The sequence below is a fragment of the Scyliorhinus torazame genome, chromosome 3 (assembly GCF_047496885.1).
Source record: "Scyliorhinus torazame isolate Kashiwa2021f chromosome 3, sScyTor2.1, whole genome shotgun sequence".
Taxonomy (NCBI): Eukaryota; Metazoa; Chordata; class Chondrichthyes; order Carcharhiniformes; family Scyliorhinidae; genus Scyliorhinus; species Scyliorhinus torazame.
Genome location: NC_092709.1, coordinates 213084395 through 213100359, shown reverse-complemented (window position 1 = coordinate 213100359; position 15965 = coordinate 213084395). Strand labels below are relative to the sequence as shown.

General features: G+C 49.9%; 1 protein-coding gene across 4 annotated transcripts in view; it reads right to left on the bottom strand.

The window, feature by feature from the left end:
• Positions 1–13408: 13408 nt before the first annotated feature.
• The window catches only part of tusc3 (tumor suppressor candidate 3), a 650472-nt gene continuing 647915 nt past the window's right edge, over positions 13409–15965 (bottom strand). For all 4 annotated transcript variants that reach the window (XM_072496838.1, XM_072496839.1, XM_072496836.1 and 1 more), the window contains one exon: positions 13409–13699. In XM_072496838.1, the coding sequence (XP_072352939.1) occupies positions 13684–13699 (16 nt within the window). In that variant the 3' untranslated portion in view covers positions 13409–13683. The remainder of the gene's footprint in view (positions 13700–15965) is intronic.

Sequence of the window (15965 nt, the reverse complement as noted above, 5' to 3'; positions counted from 1 at the left end):
GCTTCCCACATCACCTGTCTGGACTGCTCTCTAGATCCAGACAGGCGTCTCATTTCTGGATGAGGGGTTGGGATTACCTCAGTCAGGGGGTCCTTAGGTGGGGGGGGGTCCCTTTAGTCAGGGAGTCCCTGTGGGGTGGTTTCCTGTTTGCAGCGGTCCCTGGTGGGGAGGGTGGGTTAGGTCACCCCTGTACTCGGGGGGGGGGGGGGGGGGGGACACCCGGGCAATCGGGGGGGGGCACTCGGGCAAATCGGGGGGGCACCCGGGCAATCGGGGGGGGCACCCGGGCAATCTGGGGGCTGCTGTGTGGTTTGGGGGGGGGGGGGGTTGGTTTGGGATTGATTTGAGGTGCGGAGGGGGAGTGGGCTTGCATGGTCTCTACCATCGGTGGCCCTGGTGTTGGGTGGCGTGGCACACTGCGAGGTCCGCCACATCAGGGCCATAATTGTAGAGACCACAAGTGACCCTCGCCCATTTAATTTCAGGCCACGGGGATCGGAGGGTGTGGTATAGGGTGCTGGGCCTGCTAAATAGATCCAAATGGTTCATTACAACTTTCGGCAAAGTGCCACACAAGAGATTAGAATGTAAAATTAAAGTGCATGGGATTTGGGGTAGTGCATTGAGATGGATAGAAATCTGTGACGTGATTTTCCCAATGCGTTGCGCCCGACACTGATCCAGTTCCATCAAGTGAATAGCGGGAGAGATCAAGAACTAAATTTGCATCGGGTGCCAAACAGTTTGCTATTCTCCTGGCCCACTCCTGATGAAATGATCAGGAGCCTGATTAAACCTAATTTTCATTCATTTGAATCTTACTGGCAAGATTAAACTCGAATTCAGCAGCCTCCCGGGGGTAATCCACCTCCCCCTCCAACGAGAAGTCATGAAGGTGTCATTTGCTACTCCTCTACGAAGCAGGGACCTGGCACCATGGATATAACCAAGGGGCAGCGAGGACCTGAGTAGCCCTCTCCATATACCAGAATGCAGCTCAAGTGCACCATAGCTGATGCCTAAGTGCTGCAGGGGGGTGGGAGGCCATCAAGGGGGCTGGGGTTGTTTGGGATTGGCTGAGGGGGGCCTGATCGGGGGTTTCTCCTGGGCCGGGTTGGGGGGAGGGGGGGGCATATTGTGAGGCATTCAAGCAATCTTTAACTATTGTGGAGACCCATGACAGGGCAACTACATCTGCAGCCTGTCTATCCTACCAAACACTTCCAGGACAAAGCCCATTGCACCTCGTCTTATGAAAGTTAATTTCACCACCCAGCCTTGAGGTTCCAAGAGGCTTTGTGGTTTCAATGTTGCAGTCTGCCTTCTTTCTACATGTGTACTTGGGTGTTCACATTCCATTTCACACCCCATTGATTGTGATCACCCTCTATAAGACCATAAGATGGAGGAGCAGAATTAAGCCACTTGGCCCATTGAGTCTGCTCCGCCATTCAATCATGGCTGATGTGTTTCTCATCCCCATCTCCTGCCTTCTCCCCATAACCCCTGATCCACTTAAGAATCAAGAACCTATCTCTCTCTGTCTTAAAAGACACTCAGTGATTTGGCCTCCACAACTTTCTGCAGCAAAAAGTACCACAGATTCACCACCCTCTGGCTGAAGAAATTCCTCCTCATCTCTGTTTTAAAGGATCGTCTCTTTAGTTTGAGGCTATGCCCTTGGGTTCTAGTGGAAACATCCTCTCCACATCCACTCTATCTAGGCCTCTCAGTATCCTGTAGGTTTCAATAAGATCCCCTCTCATCCTGCTAAACTTCCAATAAGTACAGACCCAGAGTCCTAAACCGCTCCTCATATGACAAGCTCTTCATTCCAGGGATCATTCTTGTAAACCTCTTTGGACCCTTTCCAAGGCCAGCACATCTTTCCTTAGATACGGGGCCCAAAACTGCTCACAATAATCTTAATGGGTTCTGACCAGAGCCTTATATAGCCTCAGAAGTACATCCCTGCTCTTGTATTCTAGCCCTCGCGACACGAATGCGAACATTGCATTTGCCTTCCTAGCGATTGAACCTGTATGTTTATCTTAAGGGAACCTTAAACAAGGACTCCTAAGTCCCTTGATGCTTCTGATTTCCTAAGCCTTTTCCCATTTAGAAAATAGTCTTTGCCTCCATTCTTCCTACCAAAGTGCATAACCTCACACTTTTCCACATTGTATTCCATCTGCCATTTCTTTTCCCACTTCTTCTCTCCTAGCCTGTCCAAGTTCTTCTGCAGCCCTCCTACTTCAATACTACCTGTCCCTCTACAGATCTTTGTATCATCTGCAAACTTAGCAACAGTGCCTTCAGTTCCTTCTTCCAGATCGTTAATGTATATTGTGAAAAGTTGTGATCCCAGCACCGACCCCTCAGGCACACTAGTAGTCACCGGCTGCCAAACTGAAAAAGACCCCTTTATCCTCACTGTCTACCTTCTGCCAGTCAGCCAATCGCTATCCATGCCAGTACCTAACCCTTAACACCATGGGCACTTGTTTAACAACCTCCTATACGGCACCTTGTCAAAGGCCTTCTGGAAATCCAAATAGATCATGCCCACTGGTTCTCCTTTGTCTAATTTACTTTTTACCTCATCAAAGAACTCTAACAGATTTGTTAGACATGACCTCCCCTTGATGAAGCCATGTTGACTCAGTCCTATTTTACCATGCACTTCCAAGTACTCCGCAATCTTATCTTTAATGACGGACTCTAAAATCTTACCAATGACCAAAGTCAGGCTAACCGGCCTAAAATTTCCCATCTTCTGCCTCCCTCCCTTCTTAAAGGTTGGGAAGACTTGGACGATTTGAGGGCCCTGGGATAGAAGACCTGACTGATGATCGGTCTCTCTCCCTCTCCAAATCCTTGCAGATGTAAAGATGAATGATGGAGTTAATCCTAAGGAGTTTCCCTTTGTTCTGATAGTCACAGCTGAGCAGATGTCGCAGAAGGCAGCAAGGCCAACGCAGGCTGGAGGTGGCATCTCATGTGCAGGCGGATGCCGCACAGCCTCATGACTGTGCCCATCAAGCTGAGGAGTGAGCCAGTAGGGGAGACCAAAGACAAGTGATGGTCCTACAATGAGCTGATGGACACCATGGGCGGGATTCTCCGACCCCATGCCGGGTCGGAGAATCGCCGGGGGGCCGCGCGAATCACGCCACGCCGCCCCGATGCCGGGACCCGATTCTCCGCAGAGTGGAGAATCGGCACCATTGGGGTCGGCGTGAGCACCGTGGCCGCTCTACATGCCCCCGCACCCCACCCCCCGCGATTCTCCGGCCCGAGTGGGCTGAGACAAAAAACCCAAGCCCCGCCGGCGCCGATCTAACATACTCTGAGCTGGCGGTACCTCGGCGTTGAAGGGTCTGGGGGCGGCCTGGTGGGGGGGAGGGGGGGCCGACCCCGGGGGGGCCTCCATTGTGGCTGCCGACCCCGGGGGGGGGGGGGGGGGGGGGAGGGCCTCCATTGTGGCCTGGCCTGCAATTGGGGCCCACCGATCGGCGGGCTGACCTCTCGGGCTGGGGGCCCCCTTTCTTCCGCGCCGGCCTTTGTAGTCCTACGCCATTTGGTGTCGGGGCCGACGCGGAGAAGGAGCCACTGCGCATGCGCGGACCCCGCGGCGCCCAGTTGACTCCGGGGTCAGCAGCTGGAGCGGGATGGGCCGCTCCAGCGCTGTGCTGGCTCCCTGTGGCCCGGAGAATCGGGCGCCAAAAGACCTGTTTACGCCGGAGTAAAACACTCCCGTTTTTAAATCGGCATCAACACTTAGCCGCGCGATGGGAGAATCCTGCCCCATGTGCTTCAGAAGACTGCGTCTCAACAGGGAGACAGTGCAGCACCTGTGCCATGTCTTCGCAGCCATGGTTACCCGTGGAGGAGGAGGACAACCGCTCCCGATGGCCGTGATGATCACGGCAGCCTATAATTTCTATGCCACCGGATCATTCAAGAGCTTGAGCAGTGACTTGTATGGCATCTCGCAATCATCAGCCCAAGGTGCATCTGGGAGGTGAGGGTGCTCCGTATGCCCACGCTTCCGGCCACATCTCCTTCAATCTGCGCAGGCTCACCAAAACCTGCAGGATTTGCTGCAATCACCAGGATGTCCCAGGTGTAGGGGGCTATCAATCACACGCATGTCACCCTGTGAGCACTGCGGCATCAGGGAGTGGCTATACTAGCAGGGACGGCTTCCACTCCCTGAATGTGCAGATCCTGTGCGACCATTCCCTCAGGATTATGTGTATGCCGTCCTGGGAGCGGGCATGAAAGCTACATCCTGGGGCACTCAGAGATCCCCAGTGTCTTTGAGGACCATCCCAGGATGATAGCTTGGCTCGTGGGATAAAAGGTACCAGTTGAGGTCATGGCTGATGTTGCAGGTGGGGAGGCGTGAGACCGAAGTGGAGGCCCGTTACAATGAGGCCCATTCTGCCTCCCGTGCTATCATTGAGCAGTGCATCGGGCTGCTGAAGATGGGGTTCCAATGCCTGGAAGCTCTGGCGGTGCACTGCAATACACCCCCAGAGGGTCTCCCACTTTGTGGTGGTCTGCTGTGCCCTCCACAACCTGGCACAGCAGTAGGGTGACATACTAGGTGAGGAGGAGGAACATGCAGCCTCATCTGAGGAAGAGGACCATAAAAGGCTGGAGGACAAGCCTGAGGAGAACCTGGAGGATGGAGGACAGGTGGCAGCATGGGTCTGACATGCCAGGACCAGGGAGATCCTCATAGTCTCTAGATTGGCATGAGATGAGGCTATGTGTCCATTAGCTCTACACTCCCCACTCCCCCAACACACTGCCCCTTCCCCTATCACCCTGTTCCTCTTTACCATATTCCCCTGTCCCCCCTTCCCCCTGCAAAGGTATATGGTGCACGTCACTAGGGTGATGGGCCTGTGTTGGCACTGTCAGCAGGTCATTATTCAAGGCAGGAGGTGATGAACACTTGCTGTGAGGAAAGCTGTAATCCTTCTCAGGTTCAGATTAAGTCTGGCTCCTGTCTTTCCGCTGACAGCGCACTCACACCAATCTTCATGACAGAGTCCGCATTGGGGGCTGTTTATTTAGGACCAGTGTGCGGAGAGCTGCATCTGTGTCCAATGAGTGATGGAGCTCGCCGTCCGGGATGTCCATTACTGTGGGTTTCCTACGCTCTCATCAGCTCATGGGCAGCACGGTAGCACAGCGGTTAGTACTGTTGCTTCACAGCGCCAGGGTCTCAGGTTCAATTCCCGGCTTGGGTCACTGTCTGTGCGGAGTCTGCACGTTCTCCCTGTGTCTGCGTGGGTTTCCTCCAGGTGCTCCGGTTTCCTCCCACAAGTCCAGAAAGACGTGCTGTTAGGTAATTTGGACATTCTGAATTCTCACTCCGTGTACCTGAACAGGCGCAGGAGTGTGGCGAATCGGGGCTTTTCACTGTAACTTCATTGCAACGTTAATGTAAGCCTACTTGTGACACTAATGAAATATTATATTAGTTCCGTTTCTTGAGGGCCCTGTAGCAGGAAGCGACTGCAGTTGGGGAGAGCAACAACCACCCTGTTGTGAAGATTAAAATGACTGAGGCTTTACCTGTTTCAAGTGTGAAATGTTTTACGGGCGAACATTTTAATGTGACATTTATCCATTCTCCCTAGCTACGAATACTCACCTTAGCAATGGCCACTCAGTGTTCCTTAACCCTCTTGATCCTCCATGGTCAAGACCATGTCGAGGTGTGACACCAGGATGCACATCCGAGGTGGAGGCAGCCGGCTGCCTTCCATTGCTTGTGGCCTTTAATTCTCTTGGCGGTCAACCTCTAGAGGGCCTGGAGTCAGACGGTCCCAGCTGATTTATGTCACGGGTGTCGCCATGTCAATCTGTTCTGCCTGCTACCCTTGAGATGCGGCGGTTAGGAGGGAGACTTTCAAAAGGACTGGAGACCACTGAGTCTACTTGGTGGAAGGCCTCAGGATGGGCTCCAGTGCCTCTTCCTCCCTGAGGGTGCCCATACGGTCCTGGGTGACTCCAAGCCATGGAGGAGCAGCTGGAGTGAGCTCCAGAAACCTCTGAGTCATCTGACACTCCCAATCCTGGAGGCTCCCCATTGACTCCACCGTGGTGTTGATGCCCTCAGAGATGGTTCTCAGTGACTGGGCCACGCTCTGGTGTGCCTCGGCAATGTCCACCTGTCTGGAACATGTCCTTCAGCGAATGAGACATGATGTTGAGGCCCTCAGCCATGGTCGTCAGAAACTGAGCCATGCCTTGAACACCAACACTCATGGCTCATGGCTCGGATGTCGTGCTCCAGGGTTTCCACTGCATGCGCCATGCTAGCAGTGTTGTCCTTGGCTCCACGCAATGTTGGCACCATCTCCTACACCTGAAGCCTTTGGGACACCTCCAATCAGCCTTGCAGTCGCAGGAATGTCACTGACACCCTCTCCTGAATCTGGAGCAGCTCAGGAAGAAACTTGAACAGACGTTTGGCATCTGACTGGGGACCAGCTGAGTCTGGGATCCAGCAGACCTTTGACTGCTGTCTCCCTTGGATGTTCCTGCCTCCACCTGATGTGTATCAGCATCTGTGTGGTGCTCACCTGATAGTAACCCAGATGCCATTCTGTCGCTGAGGTGTGTATCTCTGCGATGGTGGAAGGTGCGGGTGAAAGCTGTGACACATTGTTGGTGTTCTCCTCGGAGCTCTCCTCCGAGGTGGTCTCTTGGGTGGCAGTGGGGCAACAACTCTGGGTGGCCCGGCCTCACAGATGGTGATCCTGCAAAAGAATGGACATGGGTTCAGTAAAAGGGAAGGACAGTTGTCTGGGACATCAACAACTCACTTGAGATAGGTCGTCTGGACGATGGGGCAGTGGATCCTAACTTCACTGGTGCAGGCCAACCTTACTGTCAGTCACCCCACAATCTCCAGGGCCCTTCCCGCATAGGGCTTGAGAATTCGGAACTCTGGAAATCCACACCCTGTCTTTTCCCATTCCTTCTTATTAAGGGTCCTCTTCTCCTGCGGGGACAATTAGGACACTGGGAGCAGCATACTTGATGGGTCAGAGGGTCTAGAGCAGATAGCACGCGAGGGCACTGTGCCTAGACATGGAAGGGTTCTGAAGAGCAAGTTCAGAGGTCGGATATTGGGAGGTGTCAGCCAATGGATTTGGTGGGGGCGGTTTGCAGGGAATGGGGTTGGGAAATGAAGGGTGGCAGGCAGGACTGATGCCAGGTGGAGAGAGCAGGTAACTTACCCTTGCAGCTCGCAGGTCATTCATCTTCTTCCCACATTGGACGGCAGTCCTCCTGGTCATACTGCCTGCACTCAGTGCAGTTGCCTCCCAGGTGACATTTGTCGCCGTGCTGCTGGGCCTCCAACTGCGTGGGCATAGAGGGTACTCCGTCTCACCTCTGCGGCATCCTGAAGCCTGGCCAGGTCGGCATCCACAAACCGAGGAACAGGTCTCTGCGCGGCCATCCTCCTGGCTTGACTGGGAGTGAGTGCTGAGGGACCATTTAAATTATACTCCCCCTCGTTAGCTGTGAGCAGCTGAGGCACGAGTCGAGCGGATCTGGGTGGCGGGGGCGGGGGGGGTGGGGACTGTGAGGAGGATGCAAAGAACAAAGAAAATTGGAGCACAGGCCCTTTGGCCCTCCAAGCCTGCGCTAGCCATGCTGCCCACCTAAACTAAAATCTTCTACGCTTCCGGAGTCCGTATCCATCCCTCTATTCCCATCCTATTCATGTATTTGTCAAGATGCCACTTAAACGTCACTATCGTCCCTGCTTCCACCACCTCCTCCGGCAGCGAGTTCCAGGCACCCACCACCCTGCTGAGATGCTTTAGTGTGATTTGGACAAGTTGAGTGGGAAAATGCATGGAAGATGCAGCAGCAAAAACAGGAAGGCAGATTATTATCTGAATAGCTACATATTGTGAGATTGTGCAACGGAACCTGGGTGTCCTTGTACACCAGTCACTGAAGGTAAGCATGCAGGTGCAGCAGGCAATAAAGAAGGCAGATGGTATGTTGGTCTTCATTGCAGGACTATTTGAGTACACGAGCAGGGAAGTCTTGCTGCAAATATATATTTTTTAAATTTAGAGTACCTAATTCAATTTTTCCAATTAAGGAGCAATTTCGCGTGGCCATTTTTGGGGAGTGGGGGTGAAACCCAGGCAAACATGGGGAGAATGTGCAAACTCCACACGGACAGTGACCCAGAGCCGGGATCGAACCTGGGAGCTCGGCGCCGTGAGGTAGCAGTGCTGAGCGTCTTGCTGCAATTATACAGCTCCTTGGTGAAACCACACCTGGAGTATTGTGTACAGTTTTGGTCTCCTTATCTGAGGAAGGATTTTCTTTCAAAAGAGAGAGTGCAGAGTAGGTATACCAGACTGATTCTTGGGATGGCGGGACTGGCGTACGAAGAGAGATTGCGTCGGTTAAGATTATATTCGCTAAAGTTTAGAAGAATGAGGGGGGATGTCATAGAAACCTATGAAGTTCTAACGGGACTAGACAGGGTAGATGCATTAAGGATGTTCCTGATGGCAGGGGAGTCCAGAGTCAGAGGTCGCAGTCTAAGGATACGGAATAAAGCATTTAGGACTGAGATGAGGATAGATTTCTTCACCCAGTGAGTGGTGAGCCTTTGGAATTTGTTACCACAGGAGTTGAGACCAAAACATTGTGGACGGGATTCTCCATTTCTGAGGCTACTGGCTGGATTCTACAATTTTGAGGCTATGTCCGGAGCATGTGTCTAGTCTTTCGATCAAAATGTCGTCGGCGTCCCGCACCGATGCTCCTCCCGGTGGGGGGGCTAGCAGTCGTGCCACGTAAAGCCCCCGGCTTCACCTGCAGATACGGACAGAGAATTGTCGGGTCCACGGTCTTCATTGCACCATGTGCACGGTCGCGCTGTACAACATTGCGCCGGCCGAGTGCTGACCCGGCCTGCGAGATGGTGCCCCGCTGTAACACCCCTCGCCACCCCCGGACCATCCCCCACCAGTTCCCCGGCCACAGAATGGCTCCCCTCCCCCCCCCCCCCCCCACCCCGCCCCGACTGTGGCGGCGCTCGACAGTCCGCACCCGCCTTGCGAGGTCCTCGGAAACTGTGAGCACATATGCCCACGTGGTCGGGAAGTCTGCCCATCGGGCACAGAGCATCGAGGGCCTCACGTGACATCCTGAGGCCGTCCCAAAGGCGTGCGGCCCCCGATTTCGGCATCAAAACGGATTCTCCGGCCAATCACTGAATGCGATTTCGCCGTTGGCAATCGGAGAATCCAGCGCTAAGTGTTGACGCCAACGCAGAATTTGTGGACTTTCAAGACAGAAAAATTTGTTCTGCATCTGGATTGATTCACTACCATTTAGGGGCTAGCACCGGTGCCCGTTGGACAAAATCGATTCCAATGAAAAATAGTGTGGGGTTCGCCGGGTCCATGATTGACACTCGGGAGGCTGACAAGCTGCAGCCTCTATACACATTACAATCCCCACACACTTATATCCCAGTCCAAAGACGTGCAGGTTAGGTGGATTGGCCATCCTAAATTGCCCTTCGTGTCCAAAAAGGTTAGGAGGGGTTATTGGGTTAGGGGGATAGGGTGTAAGTAAGGGCTTAAGTGAGTCGGTGCAGACTCGATGGGCCGAATGGCCTCCTTCTGCACTGTATATTCTATAACAAGATGGCAGTAGTTGCCCTGGAGTGTGCTCATACAGCTGATGGGTTGGCTGGGGCCAGAACGCACCTGGGAAGGTGCCCTGGCGGGGCACCTATATGACCTTTGGCCCCAAGTTCACAGTGGGCTGTCAGTTGCATGCATAGCTACCTTGCTGGCTGTGGCAATGGTGCTCCATGCCCGTCCATCCTGACCCCGCAGCCCACCTCCTGGTCACCACCCATTTTGCCCCCCGGGCCTGGCAGAAGCCCCCGGGCCAACTGTCAGCAAATTATGGCAATGTTGGACACCTTCCATACCCCCTCTCTTTCCCTCAGCAGCTGCCACACTGGTTTCATGCCGGATTTTTGAAAGCACAAGTGGACCGCGGTGTCAGGATCTCGGCCCATTGGAGCTGGAGAATCGCGGAGGCCCCGGAGAATACGGGATCGGGCCCGCTAATGATATAAAACGGTGTCTACTGTACCTGCCTTCCGATATGCATTGATGCCACTATCGAGGTGATGGAGAATTGCAATTTGACGTCAAATCGGCACCTGCAAAGTGTTTGGCGTCGGAACCAATTCTCCGCCCAATCGCCTTTTCCAATTTTGACGTCGGCCAACGGAGAATTCCGCCCTGTATATTTTCAAGAAAGGGTTAGATATAGCTGTTGAGGCTAAAGGAATCAAGGGATATGAGGGGAAAGTGGGAACAGGTTACTGAGTTGGATGATCAGCCATGATCGTACTGAATGGCGGAGCTGGCTCGAAGGGCTTCCAAATTCCTGCTCTATTTTCTATGTTTCTATGTGTCAGAGTTTCTTTTGCAGGGAATAAAATGCTCTTATGCATTTAACTGTTTTGGGAATCTGATTTAAATGGGTCATCTGGATACTGTGGTTTGTGTTTTCCTTTGATTTAAAATTCTAGAGATCTGTTGAGATTTTGGGAAACACTGAACAGATGCCAGAGATTTTTGATTGAAATTCCAACTTGTGAGCCTTTTGCAGGAAAAAGGAGCAGTTGGCTGTGCAACTGGTGAGGTATCGTCAAATACTGTATTGTTTTGACCTCTGTAGGGTTTCTTTACTTAGCTGTGCAATATAAGCCCAAAATGAATGCATGGTTCCAAACCCCACTAATAGATTTAGCTCAGCAGGGGTTGTTGCCATAGCTGTGATGGGGTCTGTGTGCTTTGTTTAATTACCAGTTTTATTAGTTTAAGAGGTTTTTGAATGTCTGTTTGCTAATTTTGACAAATTGACCAGCACTTGAGTCAACAGAGTGCTTGTTCAAGGGCGGTGTGATTGATTGACAGTTCTGTGAGCTTCTCAGAGGTGCAACTTTTTCAACTGGAGTGTAAATGAATGTTTGTTTTTTTCTCCTACCTCCTGAGCATTTCAAATACGTCCCAGTGTTATTAAAGGCTCGTACGTCTGTATATAGTTCACACTTGGTGGGTAGTTATGGAGGAAGCATAGAACATAGAATATACAGTGCAGAAGGAGACCATTTGGCCCATCGAGTCTGCACTGACCACTTAAGCCCTCACTTCCACCCTATCCCCATAACCCAATAACCCCTCCTAACCTTTTTGGACACTAAGGGCAACTTAGTATGGACAATGCACCTAACCTGCACATCTTTGGACTGTGGGAGCAAACCGGAGCACCCGGAGGAAACCCACGCAGACACGGGGAGAAAGTGCAGACTCCTCACAGACAGTGACCCAGTGGGGAATCGAACCTGGGACCCTGGCGCTGTGAAACCAGTGCTAGCCATGTGTGCTACCGTTCTGCCCTGGGGCTATCAAAGATGCATTGGGGCATGTAGGAAGCATGGGGGTATGGAGTGTGCATGAGGCGTTTACTCTGAGGTTTTCAATATTGAGTTGGGTAGCTCGAGTCAAGGGAGGTGAGTGCTGAGGTTGGCTTGTTAGAAGTCCCACCTCAGTCCCAGACTTTTCACCATTGTTTTAGAGCCTGCTCGGCCCTCCAGCCATCACCCTTCCATTCACTTCCTATGTTCTCCTCTATCTCAACTCATTCCCACACGCTCCAATGATCCTTCATATCACGATGCCACCTTCATAGTCATTCACCCACAATCTACCCACAATCTACTATGGGTAGACATCAAGAACGATGTGGAAATGAAAAAAAATTCTAACAATTTAATATAACTCACATTCATACACATTTGATATATTAAAAAAAGTTTTATCAAACCCATTCAAAAATTTTAAATCACCTCAATCATTCAATGTTTTATCAAAAAAAACTTCTATTCTGTAACTACATCAAAGATAGAAAATCTTTTAATAGCCTCTTGAAGCTGTCAATCAAAATGTTAATTCATTCCACTGATAAAGCTGTAATAGTTTTTGAACTCAGCCAAGCATTCATAATGACCTCAGCTTTAATAACAGTCCTTAACAAATAACTGAATTTAATGTGCACGAACAGATGGCTATGTTGCTTTTCTAATCTGCGCCAGATGGCCAATCAATCAAAGTAGTCCAGCAGACGTTGTTTAACTTGAACTGCTTCAGCCTGTTTTTTCATGTTTAAAGGGCTGTGTACTTCTTTAAAACTTCAGATGACGACAATTAAATGGACCTTATCCACTCTTCACAAAGCTAATTTATACTCCATAAAGTTATTACTCACACACCGTGGATTAAGACCCTTGGAATAGCGAAAATGGGGTCAGTTTGAGCTCAGCACTAATTTCAAATGGCTCTGCTGGTCCAATTTCCTGCCCGTGTGATTCATGCTCCCTTCCTTTCACTACTGTAAAAATAAGGGGCGGATACTCCCGTCTGCCAGCTGCATGTTCCTCGGGGGCGCGCCCTCGCCTGCAGCGGGATTCTCCATTCCTGCCACCTGCCAATGGGATTTCCCATTGTGGTCACCCCATGCTGCTCGGAAATCCGTAGACGTGGGTGCAAGATTGGCGGAACGGAGAATCCCGCCCAAGATCTGTCAAAGTGGGGGGCAGGTCTTCCACTTCCATGCACCATTCGCCATTTTAAAGGTTTCCAGAACCTTTCCAACTCTGAAAATCCGGCCCTAACAATTTAAATGATCTTGGCTTACAAACTTGGGCTAGTGACGTGTAATGCAGGTGAGGATACAGAATTGGCCCTGCAACTTTAAGTAAGTTAATCCATTGCGTAAAGGCATTAGTAGCCAAGTAAAAGGTGTTGACCTTAACATGGTGTACATCTTGAATTTTCAAAATTCAACCTCAGGTCTCCTGGAAATGCATGTTTGGTAAGGTGGAGTATCATTTTCCAGATCTGTGGATAATTCAAAGGTCACTGTCTGGCTATAATGTAAAGAGTTGAAACTTTGAGTGAAATCTTTCAGCTGACAGTCTTGCAGCATATGTTATAGAATACTACAAAATCTAAACATGACCCACCACCAAGAAACTATTTAAAATATATAAAATTTGCCAACTTATACCAACAAAATGTATGGTTAAACATTTCCTGACAAATTCTTGTTCAGAGCTACATTGAAATTTTAAATGCAGTGGGTGAATGAAGCTACTTTTAGTTAAGCTTGAATTAATTTCCTGTGTCACGCACATAATCTTGTCCCCAGGCTCCACTTGATAAAACACGTTTCAGTGCTTCTTCAGAAACCTGACAAGAACATTAAACGCTTTTGTGAAATGTGTTGTTGTATTATGCCAAGGAATTTACACAAAGTCTTATTGAGGTTCTTGCAATTTGTTATATTTATGATCATTTGTACACCATCTTCGACAATTCAAACTAATAAATCAATCTATATATAAGACTGAGTGAAGGCAAAAGCACAGACTCACATCTAAATGTCACTTTCACAATTCCACAATGACCAGTATAGCAATTAACACTTAACATATTTTAACACTGGCTATCAAACCCCACTTTAAAGTACTTTCTCCTCAGATGGTAGATGTTTTCATGGGCATCCTCGGGTCTTTGTATGTGATTCCATTTGTTACTTTATCAAAAAGCTGGAAGAGAAGGACATTTATAAATAACAATATACTATTCTCTTTCAGTCATAGATATATCTGCCTGTTGAACACAGCGTTTAAAGAAGAGTTAATTGTGAGATATTATTGATGCACACACCAAGCTAAAGAGATCGACAATTTTAACCAGCCTGAGTACAGGACTGTGATTTGTAGTTGCTCTGAAAGTACAATGAGACATGCACTTGTTATGGCTTAACTTGCAGATTTACCCAAGATTCCGTCATTTAAACAGCAGAAGACAGTGGGGCGATTTTCAGCCGGTGTTCACTGCGGACACAAATGGCAGAAAATCCCAAAAGACCGTGGGAATGTGAATTTTTTGTGGTGAGATCCCGTTCTGAGATTTTCCCCACCGCTTACCAGTGATGCAATGAGGTTCCTGCCCAAAAAGGATGGGAATTTCATTTAAATAAACGTAAAAATATTTAAAGGGTTTCCCTGCCACATGTTCCCCCTAGGGGAAGGCGGGGAGGCAGTGGCATAGTTGTATTGTCACTGGACTAATAATCCAGAGACTCAGGATACTGCTCTGGGGACCCGGGTTTGAATCCCACCAGGGCAGATGATGGAATTTAAATTCAATGAAAAATCTGGAATTTAAAAAAAGTCTGATGATGACTTGTTGTTGATTGTTGATGACCATTGTTGATTGTCGTAAAAAAACATTTGGTTCACTAATGTCCTTTAGAGAAGGAAATCAGTCATCTGTCATCCTTACCTAGTCTGGCCTACATGTGACTCCAGTCCCGCTCTTAAATACCCTCAGCAATGAGCAATAAATGATGACTCAGCCAGCGACGCCCACATCCATGAATTCCCCCCTCGCTGACGTCACGTTTGTGAGGTTTACAACTGCTTTGGCAAAACGTGAAACAGTCGAGAGGAACCCACCGGGAGCGCAAAGATAAGCATATCCCCTGAGGAAGTTGCAGTGCCAACCTGGCAGTTTCCCCATTAAGGGCGTTCCCCTTATGTGTGTGATGGTGGGTTGCCCCATTGCTTGTGTGGGGGGAGGGTTGCTCCATTGCTTATGTGAGGGAGGGTTATCCCGATTGTTGTGGGGGGATGCTCCTATGTTTGGGGGGAGGGGAATGAGTCTCTTTTCCACACAGATTGGGATGCCGTTTTAAGGTGACTCCCTGGTCACTGTGGAGCTAGTGTTGGCAGCTCTCTCAGGATCCGCTTCGCCAGAGTGTTGGCAGAAACCACACCTCCAGATTCTCTGTGAGCAGAGTGCCAGAAGATCTGGTGAGAAAGCTGGGCTGTGCAACAGGAGAGAAACGTGCCAATTTTCTCACTGAGAATGAGACTGACAATATATTGGAAGATTCCACCCAGTGAATTTCCCTCCATTCTTGAAGTGAAATCACAGACAATTGTGGCTGTGTAATGCTACTCTCAAAATCTAAATTTATTTTGCATTAAAATCATTTGTATGTTATTACAGTACCAAGGAAGTACTCATCTCCCTCTTCCCTTAATATACGCAGGATCTCCTCATCTCCCTATCTACACTGGCATTCTCTCCCCTTCCCCTCAGCTCATGCTGGCTCACATTTCCTTATCTCCTCAGTTCGTCAATTTCTATTGGCATCCTTTCTATCCTTTAGTTCATATCTGTACCTCATTCTTCCATCTGTTAATGCAGGCTTTCTTTGACCTGCCTTACCCCCTCTCCTCATTTATATTGACACTATTCTCTGCCTGCAGCTGCAGTTCAAGGAAGTATTATTCTTCTCTTTTCTCACAGTTTAAATTGGCACCCATCTCCAACTATCCTCCACACTCACCCCCACACCCTAATGATGTCCCCATTACAGTTGGCGACCTACTACCTGCCTTTCAAAGATCACAAAGACGCTCTCTTCATCTCTCAGGTTACATAGAATTTCATAGAATTTCCAGTGCAGAAGGAGGCCATTCGGCCCATCGAGTCTGCACCGGCTCTTGGAAAGAGCACACTACCCAAGGTTAACACCTCCACCCTATCCCCATAACCCAGTAACCCCACCCAACACTAAGGACACTTTTGGACACTAAGGGCAATTTATCATAGCCAATCCACCTAACCTGCACATCTTTGGACTGTGGGAGGAAACCGGAGCACCCGGAGGAAACCAACGCACACACGGGGAGGATTTGCAGACTCCGCACAGACAGTGACCCAAGCCGGAATCAAACCTGGGACCCTGGAGCTGTGAAGCAATTGTGCTATCCACAATGCTACCGTTACTGATGGAAA